This window comes from Epinephelus moara, chromosome 13 (assembly GCF_006386435.1).
Source record: "Epinephelus moara isolate mb chromosome 13, YSFRI_EMoa_1.0, whole genome shotgun sequence".
Classification (NCBI taxonomy): Eukaryota; Metazoa; Chordata; class Actinopteri; order Perciformes; family Serranidae; genus Epinephelus; species Epinephelus moara.
Genome location: NC_065518.1, coordinates 31,004,338 through 31,030,759, shown reverse-complemented (window position 1 = coordinate 31,030,759; position 26,422 = coordinate 31,004,338). Strand labels below are relative to the sequence as shown.

The window sequence follows — 26,422 nt, the reverse complement described above, 5'->3', positions numbered from 1 at the left end:
GGTTAGTCACATGAAATTCAACTGGACAGCGACTAAAAAAATATAGAGGCTGTGAGTTACTCTGTACATAACGAGTAACTGAACCAAATCAGAAGTGAGTCACAGAGATATTGTCCCAACAGGAGTAAAGCATTCTTGCCTAGGTAATAAAAATCAGGCCTACTGCAAATCTTCATTGTTAAAAGTACCAAGAACATGGCTTTCAACTTTTTTTTTTTTTTAAACTGGTCACTTAAAAGAAAAGTCCTGTAGTTTTCCTCTTGGGTCCTATTCTCATAACTGAGGCTGAGTCATGGTGTGAAGCTAGTAGTGGGGCAGATTAAGTCAATATTACATCAGAATCTTTCACTTGGTGATGCAAGCACCAAGTGGAAAGATCGTTTAAGCAATCTGCTCCACTATAGCTACTACAATAGCAAGTCCCCAGCAACAGCAACAGCACCAGGCTGAAGCCAATTGGACATACTGTGTAATTACAACTTCCAGGTCTGTCATGTGATGCCACTGCGCCCAAAAACAATTTTCCCCCGAGACTTACATTGTGAAAAAGACGTCTGTAAATCACTGGATATTTTTTATGCCTCTGCACCAGCGATAGCCATAACCGGAGGCATTAGGGTTTTCTTTCTCGTCTGTCCCACTCTTGAGAATTTGATATCCCAAGAATGCCTTCAGGGATTCTTTTTTTTGTTTTTCAAATTCGGCAGAAAATTAAATGATGAACTGATTAGTTCTGTTATATCTCAAAAACACTTTTAGGGAAATGTCTTCAAATGTGGCACAAATTTCACTTGGTCTCAACGGTGAACTAATTAGATTTTGGTGGTCAAAGGTCAAGGTCACCATGATCTTGTCTGTCCCATTTTCGTGATCATTTTATCTCAAGAACACCCTGAGAGAATTTCTTCAAATTTGGCATGAACGCCCTCTTGGACTCAACAATAAACTGATTAGAATTTGGTGGTTGAAGGTCAAAGGTCAAGGTCACTGTGACCTCACCTCCCATAACTCAAGAATTCATTTCACACAAATGTCTGAAAGGATATAATGATGAAGTGATGACATTTTATACACAAAAGGTCAAAGGTCAACTTTTGGTGACAGTAATGGGACAGTGCAAAAATTTCACACCATCTCTCATGTCAAACTGAGGTTTATTTATTTATATGATGTCCAGTGATATACAATGTTTTGCTGGAGTCTCTGTCGTAGAGATAGTGAGTGTAAAGTTAGCATGAACCTGTCAGAATGACCACAATTTGAGAAACAGACCCACATTGAAAACTCTGAGAATTTCCCTTAAATCAATGTGTATGACATTTCTCAGAAACTATTACTTAAGGATAGCAAACTTAAAAAATGCTTTTTTTCTTTATAAAACTTTAATATTCATGATTAAATATAAATTGAAATGCAATAAAAACAGACCTCCATCTACTATGAAATTCTGTGTTAAAGAGAAACTGCCACAGTCCAAAAATTATAGGAGTCCAATTTCAAAGATCAGACAGTGGAGTCCAGAGACTGCTCAGGATCGCAACAGTTCATTAGGAGGAAGAGGCGTTTGGAAAGCTCCGGGCCGACGCGGCGAGTCGTAGAGGTGACGCCTTCTCCTCTGCGGATCAGAAGGTCAGACAGCAGGGAGATCTTCTCACGGTCGCTCTTACATTGATTGTAAGCCTGCGGAAAGACAGGAAAATTTTTAGTATTAACAAAAAGAAAAAAAGTTACAATATTCTAATATGTTTGCAGACGTGTGTCTTTGAATACGACTGAAAATGTTGCCACCTAGATGTGTTGCCTTGGTATTTAAACTGACATAAAAGAGTCATTTTCTTGTAGGCTGCACTTAATTAACATCCTGAGGCAAAAAAATTGGGTGTTATCTATAAGATGCATTTGTAGTAAGAAGGAGGCTGCACTGGCATAGACGCTGCTTTTTAAAATGCAGCAGTAATGAAAGAAACATATAATCAACAGAAAAGCAGGGAAGGGAAGAAAAGCATTAAAGGAAGGTCAAAGACTAATAATAAAGGAATTCAGGAAAATGTATGCGTGTCCCGACACCGTCTGACTGAAATACACGAACTTACAGAAATAAGAAGGAAAGCAGCAGTCTGAACATATACACAGTCGCTGCATAGACTGATAGCGACCTACAGCTAACATTTGCACAGTCTACTGAATATATGTATTAGCTGTTTGGGTCAAATAATCACAAACAATAAAAAAAGAGGTGAAAATTCGTCAGAACCCACATTAAGGCTGTAATCTTGCTCATATGCCAACTCGGTGACAGATAATTTTGAATCTGTCAAAGGTTAAAGTCAGCCTTGAAACAAAAAGGCAGCATATTGCTTTTGCCATGACAAAAACAATCTGCTCAATTTATTATCATCATGACAAGAAAATGAGCCAATTCTCACAAGATTATTTTCACAATATAACAAGATATTTATATAATAATTTTCTAGTCATGGACTGTTTTCACAGCAGACATTTTGACTTGTCATATTAGGAAAATCAAACGTGAAATTTATAAATTAATGATAACTCAGTGCCATTAAGTGTCCCAGTAAGCTATTTCAGTGAACCAGGATGCACAGTACCCAGGGTTTCCCCACACATTCATTAATTTGTGGTGGCCCGAAATGATTAAAACATCTGCTGCCACAAGTAGATTTTCTATTTTTGGATCTGGACTGTTTATTAGGAGCCTATTGAAATATAAACTAAGCAAAAAAGTAAGGAAATTTGTGTTTGGTTATTTCTTTGTTGTAACAATGCTTCTTAGCAGTAAATCTTATACCGCTGGAAAGCCTGTTTATTTCCCTTTTGTGGGATGAGCAGCAGAGCTGAGTATGTGGGTTGTGCCCATGAAAAAATTGCCAAATCTTCTCTGCCAATGCCAAACAGCTTCTTTTTTTTTTTGCTGTTGACTCTTGTTTGGTGTTTGGTGGATTGGATGATTGAAGTCTGAGGAAACAAGACATATTGGCAATTTAACAATTTTTCATTTAACAAACAGGAGCCTCAGTGGCGTGTGGAAGAACATTACACAGCCACAACATCAACATTGGCTGGCTTCAAGTCTGCGGTGTGGTTCACTTAACCTGTGCATTAAGAGGACTGAGTTCAGTTTGTTTAAAAAGGACTATATGTGAAAACACCCTAAAAATAACAACCCTTTGCCTCAGACACTGCTGCCTTTTACCAGGCAACAGCAGCGCACCAAGCTTCAGAGAGCTGGGGATGAGAGCAGGCTAGCAGGTGGGCAGGTGTCAGATCTGTGCAGAGCACCGGAACAAAAACAACACATCACTGACAGTATGATAATGACATACAAAACACAAGTTTCACCGCTAGTGGTTTCTGTGACATGAGAAAACTTTCAAAATAAGTAACATCAGGTGACACCACTGTTTCTATGATTGCAGCAAGGATTTGTTGTTCATAATGTAGCATTATCAGAAAAAATAACAGTACGTGCCCTGGACGCTTCAGTAGTGAGTTTACTGCATCTTTTAAGATTTTAATGCGTCAGGGACACAGGACATGGATGTGCTTCATCCTGGGCATGAACTGAGTCTTAATCAAATGATTCATATCAGTCAGTGTCAACTTGTCTTCTGGCCCATATAGTTTGTCTTTAGGCACTGACTGGATGTTTTGCTCATTATTGCTGTACACCAACACAGACATCAATACACTTAAAAGATTTGTTGATCAAGAAAGTTTCATGATAGTTTTGCAATTCAACCAGATGAAAGTGGTGTGCTGTTATTACAAGAAAAGCTTCTTGTTAAATGTTATAATATAGTACGGTGCTATAATGAGGAAATATGTCACAAAAAAAACAATCTTGTTATAACGTACCCTGGGGTAAAAATGTGAGAGATACAAAGGTAGTTAATTGTGCTGCCATGAGGAGAGTGTCAGCAGTGAGTGTACCTTCCTGAGCAGCTGTGGGGAGGGATACGCTGCCAGGATGGCTGAGGCCATGTCTGGACTGACTCTGTTAAACTGCTGGATCTGTCTCTTCCACACCTGCAGCAGTCCCTTCCCAGCTTTATCCACCCGCTGCCCCCCCGCCCACTCGCTCTCCAGGTGGAACGAGAAGCCTGTCTTCTCTCGCTCTCGCCTGAAAACACACACAGGAACATGGGAGATGACTGTTTGATCTGACAGAAAGAGAGCTAGACCGAAGCTAAAACTAGGATCACTCACTTAAAAGGGGCTTCTGCAACCGCTTTGGTTGTCATGGTGATATGGTCGGAGAAGTCCTTCCAGGTTGACAAGAAGTGGACAGAGACGCCTGTGTGAAGCTGGAGATGCACCACTGCCTGATGGGATAATGGAGGGAAGAACAATGTGAATTACTACAAAGACAAAATCCCTTAACATAACTTTAATTAATGCTTTATTTACCCCCTTAGACAAATACCCTTTTGAGTCCAGATGACAGATCACATCCCCAGACATTTTGTGCACCTATTTAAGAATATATACCAAAAAAAATACAAAATACATTTCCTCTTCTTTCAACTAATTTCAATCACCCACTAATCAATCTGCAACTTTTTGCCACACAGAGCTAAGACTAATGGTGTGTCTCAAATCACATACTTCCGTTAGTATACTTCTATGTAGTATACTGTGTGCACTATGTACTCATTGGCGTAGTGCGCAAATTTCGACAGGGTAGTGTTGTCTCAAACCAAACACGGCCATTGTGCACTCAGCGGAAATGACGACTGCAAATTAGCTAGTTAGCAAACTAGCATTAGCATTCGCGTTATCGTTCGTGGTACCAAATCATTACAGACTGCTAAATTAACCCAACAAACATACTGCTGGCTTATACCCGACAACAGTATAGTGGTGCTTAGTGCAAAAAACATGTATTTGTACAATGCATCGACATTCATGGTCACACAGTCCTCCGCCACTATTTCCAGTTTGAAAAGTGGTCCCTCCCCTTCCGCAACGTAGCCAAAATGGTGACCACTGACGGCGAGAAGTGTCCATAGTTCCAACTTTTTGACCGTTTTGAGTGCGCCATCCGGGTACTCATAGTGCACTGCATTGTTCCATACTTCTCAGTGTGAACGCACTTATGCACTCAAAATAGTAAGTGTAAGAACAGAAGTACGCGATTTGATGCACAGCATAAGTTAATGAGCTAGCAACAGCATGCAAAAATACAAAAGCAGGTCAGCACACTAGAACCTGCTCCTTTCAGAAATCTTAATCGTATCACCACTTGTGACGTATTAGGCACCAGCTGTCTTGTGAGGTGACAGACCTTGACCTTTGGCCACCAAATTCTAATCAGTTCATTCTTAAGTCCAAGTGGATGTTTGTGCCAAATTTGAAGAAATTCCCTCCAGGTGTTCTTGAGATATGACACTCAGAAGAATGAGACAAACAAAGTCACAGTGACCTTTGACCACCAAATTCTAATCAGGTCATCGTTGAGTCCAAGTGGATGTTTGTGCCAAATTTTAAGGAATTCCCTTGAGGCGTTGTTGAGATATCATATTCACAAGGATGGGGTGGACAGTAGGACAACCCAAAAACATATTGCGTCCGGCCACAGCTATCGCCGGCATAGGGCATAAAAATGACATCATCGGCAATGGATAAATTAATGGGAATCAGTTTCACTGCGAATAATTTCACAAAGTCTGTTTTAGATTATAAAAAATGCTTATGTACTTCCCTCTACTAACCAACCTACCTCCTCTAATTCAACCCGGGAAACCTCAGGAAGAACCTCAGCTCCACCATTCCTCCTTCTCTTCTTCACTTGTCCTCCTCCTCGTTCCTCACCCGCAACTGCCTCTCGAAATCGCTTCTGGCTTTGTGACTTCTGGGATCTGAGGACAAAAAGTCATAAATGTAAGGACTCCCTCCAGTCTGGGCAGCTCCCTGTGCCCCATTTCCCCTCTTCACACATATTTCGTTCTCACTGTTCCCGGCTGAGTTGTGGCACACTCTGCTGACAGTGATAGCTGACATGTTTCCACATGCAGCAGCAGCAGCAGCAGCAGCAGCAGCAGCAGCAGCGGTGTTTAGGTGGGTTTACAACGTATCTGAGTGCCATTCCTTGTTTTTTAATATTTTATCGAGTGCTATAGTTCACACTGTTGTACACATTCACACTGGATCCTCTGCCATCTCCACCAAATCAATCAGTCCTCTTCTACTGTCAGACACTGACTGCAGCCGTGAAGTGATTCAGTGCTTCGCTCAAAGGTGCATCAGCGGTAGTTTCTTAGACGTTGGACACCTATGACCTGTCTTTTACCCTCTCCTATGTTGTCTCTGTTGGCCAAACTGGAACCAGCTGTCTCTAGGCTACTGCCACCTCACATTTGCCTACATAAATTATTGCTGAAATGATTGGTCGACTATAGATGAACAGAAAATCTATCCGCCATTTTCACAAGTGATTAATTATTTATTATCTCTACTTCCTGGCTCTCCTGTGGGGATCTGCTGCTTTTGTCTGTTTTATATCCCTGGAAACTGTTTGACATTCAGACTGTTGGTCGGGCAAAACAGGAACTATAAAGATGTCACCTTCTGACATTTTATAGACGAAACAATTAATCAGAACTGATGCTGTCCTTCCCTACCTGAAGTATTTCTCCAGCTCGATGACCACCAGACTGAGGATCTTAGTGGGGTGACGCCTCTGCTGCTCCTGCACCCAGGACGTCAGAGTCGGACTGGTGCCAGACCTGCCATGCCTCTCCTCCTGCATTAAATACATCCACACATACCACCCAGCTGCTGTAAATAATTACTACAACAACAAACATGGATTAATCTGCCACTGAAAACAGTCCCAAACAAATGCACTATTTCCTCCTGTTTGAGTAACGTTTGATAAAAGCTACATTTTGTTACTACCGGCTGTTTTAGAATATTATGGAGGCTTTTTAAAAATGAAACTATATTCTTGTGAGGTGTTTCTATAGACTTGCAGACAGTGTTGCTGTTTTTGGACTTTTTGTGGGATTAGTTGACAATGAGAAAATGATACACTCTTAGAAATTAGGGTTCCAAACAGGTTATTCCTGAAGGGCTAAGGTTCTACCCACAAAAATTCACTTCTGAAGAACCTTTTTTTTTTTTTTAAAGAGAGGGTTCTTCTTTCTACATTATTAACAAACAGTTAAGTTAGTCACACATTCATTCCACCTGGCACTCTGCTGCTCCATCTCCCAGCCACAGTGCCCAGAGAACGCTCTGCCACTCCAAGAGTGCAGTGTTCTTAATAACAAAACGACACATTCCAACAGCGCTCCGAATTTACGAACGGTCTAGTTTGTGCCAGAGTGCGCTCTTGCACTAGGAGTATTGCCGAATGCACCCCAAGAGTTCTAATGAGAACCCTTTTCATCCAGAACCCTTTTTGAAGAAAGGGTCTTTCAAGGGTTCTTTGTAAGACTACAGGTTCCATTAAAACATTTCTCACTCTGCCTCAATTCCCATTGTGCCAAGTTTTCATTGAAACTGAAGTTCCCCTTCTCTTTCAGGGTGCCGTGACAATTAGGCAGCAGACAGTGGAACATCTGTCTCTACTCTAAGCATGCTGGCAAGAAATAAAATGTGAGAGTTGTTGGTTCCGCTGTCCTGATGTAGTGACATTATTGCAAGAAACAATGGGGAAATTATTCTAAAAATAAATATATATCATTTAAAGATTTTACATTGCATTGTATTGTCAAAAAAAAAAGATTCATTAAATCCTACATCCCATATCTTAGCATTTTTAAGCTTTTTGATAGATTGCTCTTAATACCAATTAAGGCCGATCTGCAGGAACCCTGAAAAAAGGTTCTCCTGTGGGGACAAGCCAAAGAACCCTATATGGTTGTAGTTAGCACCTTCATTTCTAAGAGTGTGATATAACATTAGCCTTGTCTTTTATTCGTTTTGATGTACTTCTATATCACATAAATCTCTAGCTCATCTCAATCATTATTCCTTTGTCTCAGCATTTATTTATCATGTTTGTGCTCTGTAGACCAAATCACCTCTGATCCCACTCACTGATACTGCTGCTTGTAGCTGTTACTATGTGGGAGATGCTATAAATCATTGCCCACTAAGACAAACAATTTCAGAAACAGCTTTTTTTCCCCGACTGCAATATTGGCTCTAAACTAGGTTAAGATCTTCCACTGCCCTCTGCGCTGACTGCACTCAGTAATTGTAAATGTAGTAGATATGTTATGTTGTGGTTTGAAGGTGATTTATAGTGTTTATTCTGGCCATTTGTTTATAGCTATTTAATATTGCTAACGTGTGATGATGTTGACAGAACAATGTTGTTTCAAATTTTACTAAAAACAAATACCTTCTGCTTCGATATATGCTCATTAAAGTGAATTGAATTCTTTCTAGTTATTTGTACACGTATATTTGTTGTTCATATTTTAATTAACATTAACATATCTCTACTATATTCAGATGTCAAATTCTGTTGTCTTACATCCTCCATCTGTTCTGTTCTTACTTCAGCTTTATTCTCATGGCTCTATTCTGTTGTAGTTTATTAGAATGACCACATTTTCCCATTAGGCTCATTAAAGTTTCATCTGGGCTCATTTTAAAGTCGCTCTGTACATGTTGTAGTTAAAGTGTGTCAAGCAGCAGCGCAGCAGCTGCTTCACCAACCTGAATGTAGCCGTGGATCAGAGTGATGAAGTCGTCAACTGTCATGTGCATCACAACATGGGCCTCTGGTACACACTGACCATCATCTGGCTGGAGACACACGGGAAACAGAGAGGAAATTAGTACTCCACCACTCATTACTAAATATTTCAATACTATTGTGTAGTGGTATTATTACTGAATGAGTGCTTGTAAATCTGCTTCTCATTCTCAACACTGGTCTCATTTGTTTAAGGCAATTAGAGCAAGGTGTCACAAGAAATTTGACAAGTATATATTCATGCTTCACCTTGAAGAGAACACAGCAGTGGAAAAATAAGGTGTGTGTGTATGTGTGTTATCACCTGTGCACAGGGAGCTCTCCTCATCCAGCTGACACTGCGTGGGAGGGGTTGTTTCTCTATGGCACAGCTACAGCCCAGAGCCTGCACCGACGCCAAGAGAGTCCCGCCTCCTTCCAGCTGTAAGAGAGCTGCAAACACAAATCATGTCAACAACAAACCTTGCTTGAATAATGCCTTCAAAGCATAAAACAATAACACAGTAGACACATAAGACAGCCACAGAGCACAACTGACTTCAGAGTGATTTTGTTATCCACTTGAGCAGAATGCTGAGTATTATTTAATGTTTTCTCAGTACCTGGGTCCACAGCCACCACCATGTGCTTGATACACTCCTCTGGCCTCAAGGCCTTGGCAGCCTCTGCCAGAGCTTTTTTCTCTGCTCTCTGTCTCTCTTGTTCCTGCCTGAGCACCTCCTTGCCCCTCTGCTGTGCCTCCCTGGCCTGCCTCCTCCTCAAAGCCTCCTCCCTGGAGGCCTGGATCTCCTCCGCCGTTCGCTTGGCTGGTTTCCTCTTGGCAGGAGAGGTGTCAGTGGGAGGGAGCCATTGCTGAGGGAGAGTCGCCATCTCATCTGGAACATCTGAGACCCCACGGCTCACTGTTCTCACCTGATGGACGCTGAGAGGCCGCTCCGACTCTGAAAACCCATTCTGGCAAGAGAGCTGTGAGCCGGCCAGATTGGATGGCGAATACTGCTCAGCATCTTTCTCATTAGCGACAGTGGAGGAGGCACTAATCACATTGTCTTGTCTCTGTTTGAGTCTCTGTGCCAGGGGGACATAAGGTGCATTGTCATCAGAATCGCTGCTGATCATCATTACATCAGCACTGCCCTTCACTGGGGAGAAGATGGCTGGCTCTTCTGCATCGGAGCCATCCAGGTCGACTAAGTTCTCTGGGTACCTCTGGGTGGCTCGGCTGAGGTTTTGACTCGGCTGGAGGAAGTCAAACACAGGCAGCTCCTCATCTAGGTCACTGGTGGAGTCACTGTAGCTGCCCATGTTAAGTCATGTCCAAGAAAAAATTACTGTATATGAGATATGACACAAGAATTACTATAGGATCATCAGGGGCTTAGGTTTTGTGACACACTGGGGGTGACACATATGAATCGGGGTCTCAATGGTCCTCCGATATGAAATCTGGAGCACTAAACACATAAATTACTGCATTATGCACCAATTTGTGCCTTTTCTGCATCCCTCTAAAGTGAAAATATCCTTAATTTAAACAACTAAGGGATGAAAATGTACATGCTCTAAATATTGACAGGAATGTGTCCCCTGCATTCCTCCCGAAACCTACAACTATGAGGATCATCAAGGACCAGGTTATTCTTAGCCCCAGAAGTGCCTTTTCTTCTGGGAACAGACACCCCACCAAGCTTCGTTCACAAATCTGTTAAATTTGGTTTACGTAGTGTCTTAACAAGCGATATACTGTCTGCCAGATCATAACCTAAAATACACAGAAAGTATCGGTATTCTTCTAAATTCGGCGTAAAGATAGCAAACCAAACATTACTTATTTAGGCAAAATTCTGTATTTTATAATCAAAACAGACAAACTGTCGCCGTCCACTGCTGTGTGTTTTGGTGTCAGAGAATAAGGACGACCAATAACAGAAATCGCTTGAAGTAACGTGAATATTTTATACGTTGTGCCGACATTGACTAAACTTGCCGACAAGAAAGAGACTGTTTTTTAAAATGGAGTTTGGCACAGCATTAATGTTCCTTTAAAAAAAGGCGAAATACCAAAGTAAGCTAAGCCCAATTTACCCAGACATACAAAACATGAGCTAACGTTAAGCAGCGAAGTTGGCGTTAACTCGAGTAAAAAGAGACGCTGCGCAAACGTTAAGTTAGCTGGAAGTGGCTTTACGTTACTCACGGAGTTTCTTCACGTTTCTACGACATAATGCATACAGACGTGGGATAATGAAGAAGTAAGATGCTAAAATAAGGACCCCTGCTTTCACTTACTTTTTAAGTTCTGTCTTCGTTTCTCACTTCAACTTGATTTCCCCGCCCCGGGCTGCAAGGTAATGCTGCGTTCAAGTTTGTGGAACGACCCTGTACTTCCGTTTCCCACCGGAAGTCTGTTAACAAATTTGAGTTTGGTTTTAAAAACACTAAAAGTAATGTTACTAAATTGAATCTCGAGGCATTTATTGTGTAGTTGTTGTTGTTGTTGTTGTTGTTGTTGTTGTTGTTGTATCGTGTTCAAACCATACAATCAATCATCTTAAAATAAAGATAATTATAAAATTTGACTAGAAAACTAATCAAAGGACAAGACAAAAAACTATATACTTAGGGGTGTCATTTAAACAAACTTTAAGGAAATTATTTAAGGGTTTACAAATGTCTTTTGTTTTCTTTGCTTCACTGTTCTTTGGTCCATGTAATAGTGTCTGATTTCTATTTTCAGTTGTTGTATGTATGGCATCGTATTAGTCCATTTGAATTTGTGAATGTGAAATTTTTCATAGAAAACAAAGAGGTTCAAGATGAACAGGGTTTTTTTTCGCTATCAGTATAATCCTTTTTTCTAAATAAATAATTGAACCACTCAACGTCTTAAAAAAAATCGAAATCTATCCAAAACACATTTATATCCTCCATAGGCATTCATAAAATAAGTGACAAATAGTTTCGATTTTATTTACAAAACACACATTTTCCATCAGTATCATATTAGGACATTGAGAGTACCTTACCTTAGTATAAATCAAATTTACAATTTTAAATAAGACTCCTGCATATGCCATTTATCATAAGGTTACATTTAAGCTGCAGATTTACAAAAAGCATGATACTTCCTCGCATTAAAATCAACAGACCAGAATATTTTATTAGAGGGACTTATTGTTTGTAGTATTTTCTTAATTATGCTGACGTAAGCGTTAGTTTTGATGCCATTTAGCTACACTTTGGTAACAACGTATAAACTCTATTTTCAGCCTGCTGTTACGGTCCGGCATCTTTCCTGGGGAAATTGAATGCAGCAAAGAAAATCCGGATGTGACGCAATTGACGCAAGCGATGTCATTCAAGATGGCAGCGCTGGCGTCCTTGCTGCTCAAGACCAGAGCAGGTATCAAGTAACGTTATTTAAATGAATATTTTATAATTTCCTCGCACAAATTGCTCGTGAGAACGCGAGAAATATGCGTATTTATTCCCAGTTGCTCCGTGCGTTTTGTTAGCAGTTCACAACGCTTTAAATGTGTGACATGCTAACTTAGCTAGCGGTGCTAGCATTTCAATGTGTATATTAGCACTGAATGTCATAGACTCGATGCAGTGTAAACATAACAATACTTATTTTGTAATTCACAAATTACGTCTTTTGTAATGATACTACGCTTATCAGCGAACGACTGAAGACGTCCGTGCATAATAATTGTCGCATGGTCAATTTGAGACATATTCACTTACTTTGGTGCTTTATTTATGCCAATAAAATGATTAGACTGGGGGTGTCAGTGAGTTGACATGAATTTCTTTGTGCTGCTGCTCGTTTCAGGTCTGTTGGTACCTGGCCAGACCTCCCTGCTGGACTCTGTGAGATTTGCATCTAAGAAATCTGGTGGCAGCGTTAAGAACCTCGGAGGAAAGAGCCCTGGCCGGAGATACGGCTTCAAGAAACAGGACGGTAATAACATGATTATTTAACACCGCCTATGAGTGCTACAATTATTATTCCACACCCTCAAGTTCATGTCAAAGTGATAGCTGAGTACTGGTCAAAAAAATGTAATCTCTTGGTTTTAAAGTATAGCAGCTTTTGATATCTCAGTATCTCCTTTTGTGTCAAAAATGGATAGTAACACAGTGAAGAGAAGAGCTCATACACAGCACTGGGTCAAATTAGACACAGTGCTCCACATGTTAAAGGAGAAGGCTAGCAATTTATATATTTTTCTTATTATGAACAAAGAAAAACTCAAACTAACAATTAATGTACATTGGGTTGCCAGTTTATTAGAAACACCTCAAATATACAAGAGTCCTGCAACAAGTCCTCCTTCATGATGATGCTAATTTTTAGTTTTTATTTAAACAGTTTCACAGAGCAGTAGATTCAACTCATTTCTAAGGTTGTTGGCGTCACTGTTGAACTGTATTAAATTATACAGAGAGGTGCTTTTGCCATTCAGCATGTCCCCATTGATGTAAAGGAGGATCCTATACAGTTATCATATATAAAACAAGTTCAAAGATCCTCACAATGATGAGGATCAAGTCTGTGCAAGTTAGTTTTCCATACCATGAGAAAGTGAATAGAAACCAATGACAAACTAGAGGAATAATTCATATCCACCCAAACAATGTCTCTTTCAGACACGTCCGTGCTTAGGCCAGCAAGATAATGAGACACATTTTGCATGTGTACTAGACTGGCCTGCCTGCAGTCCAGAGTTGGCTCACATTGAAAATGTGTAGTGCATTATGAAGGACAATGGAGAACTTTGACTGTTGAGTAACTGAAGTCATATATCAAACAAGAATAGAAAAGAATTTCCCTTTCAAAACTTCAACAATCAGTGTCCTCAGTTCCCACTTTTTAAAAACATGTTGTAGGCAGCAAACTCAGAATGAGTGTATAATCACAAAAAAAAAACAACAATACAATTTGGACATTGAATATCTTGGCTGTATTTAATTGAATATAGGTTGAAGAAGATTTGCAAATGTGTTCATTTATTATTTAGGTTTTACACAGCGTTCAAACTTTTTTGGAATCAGGGTTGTTTGCAAAACACTGTTAAAACCTTAAAGAAAATTACCAGAAGGGTAGTCGACACAACATTGGTAATAATGAGTGTTAATAATGGAGCTTAGATGATCTAACATCTCTTTTCATTTTGTCACAAGGTAACTTTGTCCATGCGGGTAACATCCTTGCGACACAGAGGCTGATGAGGTATCACCCAGGAGCACATGTGAGTTACACTTTCTGTATCAGAGAATGTTGATGTGATGTAGTGCAGATTTGCACATTCTCATCTCCTCCATCCCTGTCCCACAGGTGGGGATGGGAACCAACAAGACGCTCTTTGCTTTGGAGGACGGCTACGTCAGGTTCACCAAGGAAGTCTATATCCCACCACCACGCGACCCCGAGGTCATCCGGGTCATCACCAAGCTGCCAGAAGGAGCCGTGCTCTACAAGACCTTCATCAACATCGTGCCCCTCAAACAGGAGGGCAAGTTTAAACTGATAGACATGGTCTAACACTGACTGGACTGGGCTGGGACGTCATTGTTTCCCAGGTATTCTTGCACGTTGTGGGATCAGCAAGGATTTGTTTTGACTGATTTCTGGAGAACTAAGTAAGCAGCAGACCATCAGCCAGAGAACAGAGAGGAGTCAGTGTAAACCTGCAGACTGTTGGCCTCTCCTTGGTTCCCTGTCTCAGAGTTCCATGATTATTTGACACTCTTTCGCACCTATTAAATAGGAGTTCAGTTCTGTCACCCGTGGATTTCCAGTTTATTTACAAAAAGTCAACAATTCAACACATTGTTGACTTTTTGTTTTTTTCCTGTATTTAATAATAAGATCATCCCAATACAGTCTGTGATACTGGTGCATAACCATGGGCTGGTGTCAATCATTACAGCTTTTGTTCACTGAGATGCTTCATGTCCACCAAGAAGTAAGGATACCTTAAAACTGAGGTGTCATCGCTGTAATAGAACATGTACTGTATTTACTGAATTAAAGTTTTATATGTGAAAGTCTTTAATGACTCTGGTTTTATGTCAAGTAAATTATTATGTGTTAGTACTTAAACATCAGTGGCTGCTTAAAGGAACACTTCACAGTCAAAATAATGATTGGTTTATCAGCTATTCACACCATGTTATGTTGAATTTGCGAAGAAACTTTTTTTTTTCTCCGTGGTAAGCAAAGTATCTAAAAACAGAGAACATTGTTAATGAATTGAAATAAAGGGGTCCGCATTAACAGCAACACTATATTAAAAACATCTGTTTACAAACTCTCATAACTTGTGCAGTATAATCCAAGTCATTTATCCAGTTGTATTGCTCAGTACTTCCCTTTTACTTCAATTCATCAAACATTTTCTCCATTTACGAATTCTTCAGTCACTGCGGAGGCATTTGAGAAAAACAAAATTTTCTTCACATATTCAGCGTAACACAGGGTGAGTAATTGATATACAAATGGTCAGTTTGTAGGTGACATATTCCTAAAAAATGCCAGAAATCTTCTCTTCTCCTTTTTTTTTTACTTTTTACCATAGGCAATGGGGTCCATATGTTATTTCACATGACATGTTACTGTATTTGTTGGTTTGTCTGAGCTCAGTTTTCATGCAAAGCAGAAATGATGAGAGGGAAGCTGCTGAACTGACAGAGCGTTTTGGAGGTGCACTGCAGTAGCTGGTTGTTTAGACTCGTTTATCTGACTTCCAAGTCTGCACACAATAATTACAGAGTACAAAACCACACATGAAAGCTGCCCATCAGCCATGACACATAAAAACACCCCGCACATGTCACGATCAATCATGTTAAATTACTGACAGAAGATGAATCAGATACACTCAACACTGCAGAGTTGTGCACACATTTAAAATCAGCGAGAGGATGTTAGATTAACTACGAAATTAATCACCAACTAATTTAATAATCAAGTAATTGGTCTAAGCATGATAAAAAGTCAAATTCTCTGATACTAGCTTAAATGTCTATATCTTTTGATTTCACTTTCTTAATTCTCTGACAGTAAATTGAATGTCTTTGGGTTGTGGACAAAACAAGACATTTTAGGAAACCATCTTGGGCTTTGGATTGACATTTTATACACCAAAGAATTAATGATTTTATTAAGACAAAAATGTCAGATTGATCAACAATGATGTAATTGTTAGTTGTAGTCTCATTTCTTATTTTAGTCAGTGCAGCATTAGAAATGCTGATGATTCTGTCCCCTTTATGAGTGTTAAAATATTGATTTATCATTTATGAATATTCATCTTTACTTTAACATTGATTGTTGCATATTGATTTAGACACTTTTAATGTTACAGAGAACTAATTAAGACCTCAAACCAAGTTTATGTGCTATGTGGAAACAAATTGTTGGAAAGGTGTAATACCGAAACTGACCACAGGATGTCGTACAATCACTCCTCCAGTACTTAATATGCTCCTCAGTTTGACTTACTAGTGTTAGAATCCACATATTGACATTCCAGGCCTATTTCTTAATAATTTAAAGTTACAGAAAAAAAGAAGCAATCTTATAAGAGAACACCACCCAAATTAAGAATTCTATTATGTTATTTCCATGGCCTAGGAAAGTTCAATCAATATTTGTGATCGTGAGATTCACTCTTAAAGAAACCTGAGAGGTATCTCTAAATATAAAATCTGGAGCTGCTCCCTAGACGATGAATAGGAGCCTGATTTTGCTTGTTGTCTTCTTTATACCCAAATGAGCTTTATTCTATTGTAGTGTTCACAGTTGTAAAACAGAAAATGTACCCATATATTCAGAACATTCCCCTGGCTGCTCTCATTGTCATCTATAAAGTCTTTCCCAATTAATTGTCCATGGAGCAGCTCCAGACTTTATACTTGATGACATTGCAAATTTAACTCTAGTGTTTGGATAGCAGAGAGAGTTTTTCATGTTTAATAATATTGTTGGACTGTCTTTGTCCATAGGAACAACATGTATGGATTTTGAAAATGGCCGTAGTTTCCTTTTAAGAATTATACTTCCTAAGGTTTATGATTACTCCGTCACTTGGATAAAAGGAGTCCTTTGATGATTGCCAGTGTCCTTCAACAATCCCTGTGTAAAATTTGTTGTGAATGGTACGAGCTTATCAGCATCTCTTTGAACGAGCTTTGAACAGGAATTAGGAGATAAATGGGAACTGTATTTCAGAGGCTTGTGGTATGCAGGGGGAGTGTGGGTAAGGCTTAGTAAACTATATGGGAGTTGAAACGCTGTCATGAAGCAGAACGAATGATGGATGTGAGGAGTTTGCAAACATGGCATTCTATGTCTCAGATGGTGGAGGGCACATCACTGTTTGTGGGTTGCTGTGCACTCCACAGTCTGATTGGATAATATACCGAGGATAAACTGAGGAACACTTCCATAAACCAGCATCAAGTAACCAAGTGTGAGCAATTTGATTCTTTGGTATCTGTTACACTGTTTGTGTTTTTCCTCTTTAGAAAGAAAAAATGAGTCATGAAGTTACTGAATAGCCACTGACAATTGTGCGAGATCTGCATTTTTGGTTCTCAGTCCAGGCAAGTATTGGTGCAGGTCATCAGTGGATCCACAAGCAGCAAAGTGTAGTCTAGTTCTCCCAGATGCTTCCTGGTTATGGTTGGTTTGTGTTTTCTGTGGTTAGTGTTTGATCTGGGTTAAATAGTAACTGTGCTGTCGTACTTTACCTCTCAAACTGTGAGTAACAGTCACTGATGATGAGTGCAGGCCAAACACTGTCACTGTTTAAGCAATGCTTGGTCTTGCCAAAGAAACTTCTACCAGAGTGAAACCAAGTTTCTTAGGCTAACCTGGCATCAGACGTCAATATGACATCGGAAAGATGCTGAACCCTTACACTGGACAGACATAAAAGTTAGGTTAGAATGAAAATCAGGTTGACAATATTTTGAGTGTCTAACAATGTTTAAATGTCACGTTGTGGGGACATTCACATTATGATGTTTTGCAGACTTTGGGTTTTGATTCCCATACCTTACAACCAAATGTTGTTATTATACATCAAGATGACACTGGTGTGCAACATTTGAAAGACGCTGGGATTTGGTTACTTAATAACACAACTTAAAACAAACAAAATATCAATGTCATATGTCTTCAGTTTTCCACGTCAAATTGACGATGACATTAGACTTTGTCCTGACGTTGGAATTTGGTCACCTGACAACCTAAAATCATCCAAATATCAACACCCAATGACATTATTTTTGGTTTCTACTGTTGGAAATGTCAGCTTGTCTGTCAGTTAGTCTATTGGTCCACCACTTAAACATCACAACAACTATTGGACTGATCAGCATGAAACATTGTACACGCATTTATGATTCTCAGAGGATGAAGCCCATTGACTTTAGTGATCCCTTGACTTTTTCTCAAGCATTACCAACAGGTTAATAGTTGTAGCTTTTAGTTAAATGAGTCAACTACTATTGGATGCATTACCATGAAATTTGGTACAGATATTCACGGTGCTCTTTGGATGAATCCTAATGTTTAAGTTGTTTCCCTGACTTATTTTCTGGTGCCATCAGCAGGTCAACATTTTCACCTGTCCAGTAAAATATCTTAAAATCTACTTGATGAATTGGCACAAAACCCTGTACAGATATTCATGGTTCCCAGATGATGAATCCCACGGATTTTAATGATCCCCTGACTTTTCCTCTAGCGCCACCTGCAAATTGACCTTTAAGTGAAATGTCTAAATAACTATTTGACTGATTGCCATTTAATTTGTTTCAGACATTTGTGTCTCCAACAAGACAAACTGTAATCACTCTGATGACTTTTTATTCAGTTTCATCATCAGGTCAAAATTTTAATTGGTTCAGTATTTTGGTTTTTGACCAAATGCCATTTTCATAATCCTCAGGTGTACTTTGTGTTTAGTGCTAATAAGCTAATGTTAGCATGCTAACATGCTAAATTAGGGTGTTGAACATGGTAAACATTACCTGCTAAACATCAGCATGTTAAGGCACTTTGAGCATGTTAGCATGCTTATGTTAGCACTTCGCTCAAAGCATCATTGTCTCTAAGTAGCCTATAGCATCACTGAGCTGCTAGTGTGTATCTCACTTGCTGAGATGAAGCAGCTCGACTATAGACAGGCATGGTCCTAGGGTTTACGGTCCACATTTTAAGACAAATCGGCATCCATCCATCGCACTTATTGTTAAATACAGAAATGTGAGCTAACAAAGTTAGTCAAAAATGACTTTAAATTTACGAAAAAACTTCAGCTCTTATGAAAATTTACAGGAATGGCTGTACGAGCACTCATGTCATCACAAGTTGGTTTTGTCCATGTCCTTTTAGCTGTCATCTTTGCTGTCTCACATGTTTTCATGCTCCTCTCTGTCCTGCTGTTTACAGAAATGTCTGAGCTCACAAAACTGGGGCTTGTTAAAGGCCTCTAAAGTAAGGAATATTGACCAAACACTACTGGATACCCACAATATTCCCATAATAACAATATTGTTACCTTATGACGTACTGTTGAGTAAGGCTATTTTTAAAGCTGAATTTTTAGTTGCTTGCGTTATTACAAATGTCGATGGAATTGAGGTTTTCTTAATTAGAACAGAACCAAAAAGTGCCACTTTCTCTATTAGGGTTCTTTCTGTGACTATATTTAACAGCTAATCAATTTGTTTTCCTCACAATTCTATCAATGCAGTGAATTATTAATCCTAAAAGGGTGAGATCATACTGGGTGTTGGTGGAAAGCCACGGTATCATATGATGATCTAAATGTTGTTTCAGAGGTTTCTGAAAAGACTGAGTAGTGAAAGACTGATGGAGGCACTGACCATTAAGGATTTAATTAATATAAAATCTGTTGAATTCAAACATGTGGAATAAAAGTCTTCAGAACAAAAATAACCTGATTGTCTCTAAGGAATCACATTTGTCAAGCCTTTAAATCCATCCTCCCATTATGCCATTCTTGGAAAAACACAATGTAAAACCTGCCAGGAATTGAATGGACAAAGCAGAGCTGTGTCATTGTCACCCTTGTGGAGTGTATAGCCAGAGTCATTATCATGAGAATACCTCTAAGAAGGATCACAGAGATCTATCAACAGCTCTTCCAGAAACTCTTCTCTTGTGTCTCATGGCGTCACTCGCTTGGCTCGAACAAAAGTAGCCCCTTTCCTCATGCTGTGGCTTGACAGCAGACTTTCAGATTGACAGAAACGTGGAGCTATGTGCTGGGCATCGGGAGGAAGTTGGTCCCTGTGGCGGTGTGGGTGGTTGAATGGGGTTGTGTGTGTCTTCAGTGAGGTTTGAGGAGTGATCTTGGGGGTGCATTGACAGGTGAACATCCAGGGAGTGCAGATTCACAGGTAAAATGTCAAGGGACTGGCGAAGGGTCTCTTCATACGTTGGTGGAGGCTGGAACAGAATGTGACAAAGAAAATACTGTATTGTAATAAATGTAAAGATGTAGGTAAATGGAACTATGCAGTTGAAGACATTTGAAATAAGTTCACAGACATGGGCAGTACGATTCAGCCTGTACAAAAAGATTGTATATTAACTTCTGTGGCTCTGGAGGAGCTTTCAAATAACTGAGAAAACAATCATGGTGACATCAGGGTTATCACAGCTTCAGCTGGAGACTAAAAATTTATAAAGGAAAGGCTGTGTTACAAACTGGGGAAGAGTATCTTACAAAAATATGCTATTTGTATCATTATGGGAACTGTTAGCCAATGTCATCTAAATCATGCCAACACCTCCAATTTGTTCAGCAATTGAAATATCTGGTGTTGTGCTAACTGATGGATGTTTTTGCCAGCTGGAAAAAAAACTATTATGTGAGCTCTCTAGGCAGCATTAAGAATGTGGACATTACCTTCCTACATAGCTTGCTAGCTACCAAGCCACATCCTTGAAAATTTGAGACAGATAAGTGAGAACAAAAATGGCAACAAGCCTGGTGAAAATAATTGGAGGCCAACATTATTGTCTTTGAGGGGCTCTGGTGTGCACAGACTACCTAAGGCATCCATTGGTACCATCCATGTCAGCATAGCTTGTCAGGAAGGGGGCTAAGTAAACCTCCTTTAGGGCAAGTTTTGGCAAGGGAACAACTAGCATGGCCATTTCCAGAGGGGTCCCTTGAACTCTCGCCTCAAGATATCTGAATGAAAATGGGTTCTATGGGTACTTACAAGGTTCCCCTAAACTTAAGAAGACTTGTTCCCTTTATGAATGTGAAATGGCGCATGACTTCTGGTTAGCTCTTGTCAAATGTATTAACAATATACTGGAAACAGATCTCATTGAGGGTCCAGCATTATGTATACAGGGCATCTTGCCAGTGGAGGCCACAAAAGTATGTCTTCAAAGATATGTTCATGGGTAACACTAGCTCTCATCACGGGGAACAAGATAGTGCTGAGACATTGAAAGTCAAAAGAGAAAATCAGCTTTTAAGAATTCACAAAGTTAATAATAGTTTAAAGGTTTTCAGAAACATTTTAGGTCCCTATCTGGAGATGATCAGTAAAGATGATTAATGTGTCAGTTGATATCTGTGGTTCTTATGCTTGCTCTTTGTGCATTATATAATTGTTTATGCTAAGCGTATGAACATGTGTGACAATATGATGTGTGATAAATGTTTTAGGACACCAGTGTTACACACTGCCAAGAAGAATGTGCCCGCCCTTTTCTTTTTTCCTTATAACTCTTTTTTCTTTTAACTTTGAATATTGTTTGTTCATTTGTAATGTACTGTGTTCCAATACTGAAAAAGCAATAAAAAGTTTGAGCATAAAAAAGGCTTGTTCCCACTAAATGTTGTTTCCTTACAATCAACACACTCCTTCAAATCAAAGCTATATATTTGTCTTTTCGAGGAAAAGGACAACTAGCCTTTTTGAAGAACAATGAATTGTCCAATATAATAACACATTAAAACAGGATTGCTGAAGAACTCAAAGTGTTGACTGTAGCGGTATTATTCTGTGTACATCAGATAATTAGTAGACTAGTGTTAACTGTAACCAAAGTATATCAGAATGTGATTCATTAATTCTCCATATTGACATAGTTTTTAACCGGCCTGTATTCATAAGAGGGAAAATCGAATTCCTGAAATTCAGTTACGGCTGTTGGTTTTGGTGTGCCACCCCAAGATGTTCAGTGGCCCCATCTGGCCACACCTATGAAAAATTTCTGGGAGCACCACTGTCTACAATCTGTGTTGACTAACCATACCTAGTAACCCATGCTACAGCTGGATGTGTTGCACAGAAGTCCTGAGTGGAAGAATAAACTGTTAGGATGTTCTCCATGGAAATGACAAAGTCTCTTTTTCATATTACTGAGGTGATACAGATTTAACAAATGAGATAGAAGGTGTTAATTGGTGAGCAGGAGACACATAATTTTGAACTCTGAAGAGAACTAGGCTAGCTGATCACCTCCTAACTCCTGGTTTCATACTTGCCCCACAGAAATGATAGTGGCATCAATCTTCTTGTGTCACTTTTGGAAAGAAAGTGAATATATAGGTGTATTTCCCAAAATATTGAATGCTTATTTAAAACCTTTTTCATGTCAAGGTGAAGTGCAATCAAAGTTTGTAAGGGAAAGTACCTGAGGCCTCTGACAGGACAGAACAGATTTTGTAGCTCTCTGTCTGCTCACCTTGGGCCGTTGCTAGCCAGTTGGGTGCCAAAGTATAATTGCTTTTGGGTGCCCCCTCTTTGCCAATTTGAAGATGATAATTGCCTCATTTTCCCATTTAATGTAGGCTAACAAATTATAGTAGTAGTTATAGTAATATTATATGCTCACTGTGCTCACCTCATCATGGCAGCCACTAAGGCCAAAGCGTTGTGAGATCATACTGTGGATATGTCTCTGCCGGTCCTTCTTACGAACGCTCTCATAGGAAGGCAGCCTCGGCAGAGCCCCATTCAGGTGGTAGTCATTTGGCTTCCCTATTATAAACAGTCTTCTGGGAAGCTGCATACACACACATGCAGAAAAAAAATCTGATATGAAACTTCTGGCAGATGAGCTGGATACTTTTCAAATCTTTGCAGTTCTCATTAGTTATAAAGTCACACTTTCTACCTGTGCTCCAATAGCTCCCTGGTTCATGGCAGCGCTGTGCTCATTAGTGATGCCAATCAAAGAGTGCCTGCTGTGGTAATGAGGAGGATCATCCTGGGAAGAAAGATCATCAGAGATTAGTTTTCATTTTACAGAGTTAATAGTTTCAGTTAAGTTACTCTACATAGTATAATTGGTGTCTGTGTCCCATGTCAACATCTACAGCAATGGTGGTCGTGATATTTCACTCAGAGGGTACTTTTTGAAGGTGGTCATTTGTGTAACCAATTCATTTTACTCCATTAACTACCACTGAGGCAGAAACCTCTGACATGAATATCTAAAAATCCATTAAAACAAAACTGTATCTTTCTGTATGGCTAGATAATACTAGAGGTATGTGAACCAGTGGACGACACAGGAAGAGGCTCTACATTGGTAAATATGCACCCCACTGAGGAGCCCTTTGATAAGAATCCCTGTCAGCCCCGGGGGTGGTGTTGTGTAGTCGACCGTGACCTCTGACCTTCTGGCTGGGTGGGTATTAAGGAGGGTTCTTGCTATTTCTCTCTGTGGCAGTGTGGTTGTAGTCTGGCATCAGCTGCTGATCTTTAATCTGCCATGCATGCTGCTACTAACATGTGCTTGAATGCCACAGTGAAGCTGTGTCCAGACAGAACTGACACACGAGCTGGCAGGAGCACAGAGGAAAAGGAACAGGGAGCTGTGCACACAAAAAGCCCTCCAGTGACACTCACTTCTCACACTCTGGTTCGCTTTTTCCTTCTCATCCTTACTCTGTAATGCTCAGAGACACTAATGATGCAGGCCTCCTAGATTCTTGACTTTTTATCATAAGGAATATGGCAATTTCTGCCCAGGTGCTCAAGACCCTTAGGGGCCACAGAACCTGCAGGGGACTGGAATAATTTGATCCCTGCAAATTATTATTATTATTTTAGTTAATATAGTTTTCTTATTAGTATTAATAGTAGCTATTATCATACTGTATGCTAGTGTTGCATGGTCATATTCCTAAATAAAGTTGTGTGTTTAATCAAATTACTATAAACTAACTGACACACAGAAACCTGTTATTACTCCAGCATAGTAGCACAGGTTGGATCATACTAGAGGGCGGCTCGGACTGCGTATTTCTGTCAGAACCCGTCACAAGCCAGTGTCAGGAGTAGGCGAGCCCGACCCGAGCCCAACACGCATTCTGTTTCATGTCCAAACCTAACCTGAGCAAAACGCAACTAATGCAATGTTGCTGAGGCACTCAGTTTGTCGCTGTAACCCTATTGTTGTTGCTGTTGTTACCGACTGTCAATAGGCACACACACACACACACAAACACACACACACACTTTCATCAGCAGTTCTGATTAATAAACTCTGAGTCATACTATTGGCATTGAGTCATCATCGCCTTTAACTCTTTTTGAACTGTAACCAGCTCGGGTCGGACATCCATATTCTAGTACATAAAGGGTGGTTGATGTGGGGCGGGAGGGTCCCAACAGCATATGTATGCCTTAACAGGTGAATCAGGCCATGTCTCTGGGACTATTCTACTTTTTTGTGGTTGTTGATGGTTTATTGATTTTCTACTGCTATTTTTGTACACTGCCCACATAAACTTGTGTATACTAAATGTTGTGTTAAAACTCAATTTCTAAAAACAGTAGAAAAAAATACTATAGAGAGTGTATCAAGGGAGCAAATGAGGATGGAAAGATTATTTCTCTGAGTGGGGAGTCATAAAGTATTACATTTGTGGAAGCTACAACTGTACACCACTGCCTAAAGACAGTCAAATAGAATCTGGTATGAAGAGGTCGATTCTGTAAATTCTTACTGAACAGTTAATGTGATTGAAGTCTTTCTGTAGTAGAGAGTTGTTCTTACTGTGTAGTGCTCTGTTGTGGAGGGTCTGAATATGCAGCACAGAGGATCTTTTCTGTACAGGGCCACCACCAGCATCAGGATCACCAAACAAAATGCCACACAGGACCCTGAGGCCGGGGAGAGAAACAGCATACAGTAAGGCTGCACGTGGACTCTACACTAAAGGTAAGTAAGGAGAATGGGCAATATGCCCCCCTGCATGTATCTCACTCTCTGAACACCAAATGGCAGTAAAGTTTACCTGATGCCCACGTACATGCAGTAAGCTCTGCCATTTGTAAATGTCTTTCATGAAATTCTGTACAAAACAAATGTTTCCTCATTGGTGTTTAAGAATCTGTGAGTTTTGATGAAAGGTTTATTGGTCATTCAGAGAGATCTGTTTGTATAAGTTTTCATCAATACAAAATTAATTTGATATAATACTAATAATAACATTCCAACCATACTATATAATGCACTGTGATATCTCTAAAGCTACAATTTTCTGTATTTCCATGAAAGGCCAAGAAAAACACTCATGCACTGATGGGACAGAAATAAAATCCTTTAACTTTAACTTGCTTATTATTTTATATTATGTCAATGTAACAGAATGTTTTGGGTTAACCCCACTGGCAAATTTGTCACTGAAAATGTGTAAATGTGTTGTCTTTAAAATTTGATTATATTCAATACAGTATTTGGTGTTTGTGGGTAAAATTAGTAGGTAGTTACGCATCATATAAAGATCCAGTAACCTGATACCTTTTGTGTCATATAAGCTGCATTTTCAAAGTTAATATGACAAAATTATGTTCAAAAATCACAGTTTACTTCATGTAAATGATTAAAAAGTTTTGCTGGCAGAAATGTCCCATCATGTGACACATTTATGTTGTGTCAGATTACTTTGTTGCTAGGGCTGGGCAATTTATGGATATTACATTAATATCGTGATATGAGACTAAATATCGTCTTAGATGTTGTCTCTTCCTGGTTATAATGGCTGCATTACAGTAAAGTGATGTCATTTTCTGAATTTACCAGACTACAACACTTTCTCGCCTCTACCTGCTCACTCATTATGTCTACATTATTAATGATTATTTATCAAGAATCTCAAAATATTTAAAAGCACCAACAGTCAACCCCACCATATCGTGGCGATATCCATATGAAGGCATTTGGTAATAAAAAAATATATCTTGATATTTGATTTTCTCCATATCACCCTGCCCTGATCAGGTTTACATTGTAATATTGCACAAACAGAAATTACATTTACCCCGTGTTATGACTGATGTAATGTAATGGTAAAAAACAAAAGTGTAAGCTATACAACTGATTGTGGCCATGAACCACTAAAACATGTGTCAGATAGTGTAGAAAGTGTTGGTCTCACCTGAAGCCACTAGGACAGTCAGCAGCTCTGGAGCCATCGCAGGAATCGCTCTTGGTGAAGATTAAAAAGACATGAAACTTTTAACTTGTCTCTACAAACATTGCCACAGCTTTCAAACACACCTCTCAACGTTTTGGAAAGTTGTCCTGCGCACGGTACAAAGTCAGACACCAGATCCCCCGAGATTAACCAGCGGGTAAATATTAACACCAAGGCAGGACAGAAAGTG

General features: G+C 39.6%; 3 protein-coding genes across 5 annotated transcripts; 1 reads left to right on the top strand and 2 right to left on the bottom strand.

Moving 5' to 3' along the window:
- Positions 1–1,121: 1,121 nt before the first annotated feature.
- eme1 (essential meiotic structure-specific endonuclease 1) lies at positions 1,122–11,121 on the bottom strand. Of its 3 annotated transcripts, none has more exons than XM_050059165.1 (9): positions 10,929–11,028; positions 9,334–10,062; positions 9,036–9,163; positions 8,692–8,781; positions 6,642–6,763; positions 5,741–5,879; positions 4,228–4,343; positions 3,952–4,141; positions 1,122–1,680 (listed from the first exon to the last, which is right to left on the bottom strand). In XM_050059165.1, exons 2-9 carry the CDS (start codon positions 10,034–10,036, stop codon positions 1,504–1,506), a joined length of 1,665 nt encoding a protein of 554 aa, XP_049915122.1. In that variant the 5' UTR covers positions 10,037–10,062; positions 10,929–11,028; the 3' UTR covers positions 1,122–1,503. The 3 variants fall into 3 exon arrangements, with proteins under 3 accessions (XP_049915122.1, XP_049915123.1, XP_049915121.1); XM_050059166.1 differs by having other exon boundaries at positions 1,123–1,680; positions 9,334–10,028; positions 11,021–11,121; XM_050059164.1 differs by having other exon boundaries at positions 1,123–1,680; positions 11,021–11,096.
- Positions 11,122–12,045: 924 nt separating this feature from the next.
- Positions 12,046–14,788, top strand: mrpl27 (mitochondrial ribosomal protein L27). The gene is made up of 4 exons (XM_050059181.1): positions 12,046–12,134; positions 12,567–12,695; positions 13,919–13,986; positions 14,073–14,788. Exons 1-4 carry the CDS (start codon positions 12,083–12,085, stop codon positions 14,277–14,279), a joined length of 456 nt encoding a protein of 151 aa, XP_049915138.1. The 5' UTR covers positions 12,046–12,082; the 3' UTR covers positions 14,280–14,788.
- A 4,844-nt stretch (positions 14,789–19,632) lies between these two features.
- LOC126399332 (uncharacterized) lies at positions 19,633–26,422 on the bottom strand. The gene is made up of 5 exons (XM_050059178.1): positions 26,194–26,422; positions 24,810–24,916; positions 22,920–23,012; positions 22,647–22,808; positions 19,633–20,222 (listed from the first exon to the last, which is right to left on the bottom strand). The coding sequence occupies exons 1-5, from the start codon at positions 26,228–26,230 to the stop codon at positions 20,010–20,012; spliced, it is 612 nt and encodes a 203-aa protein (XP_049915135.1). The 5' UTR covers positions 26,231–26,422; the 3' UTR covers positions 19,633–20,009.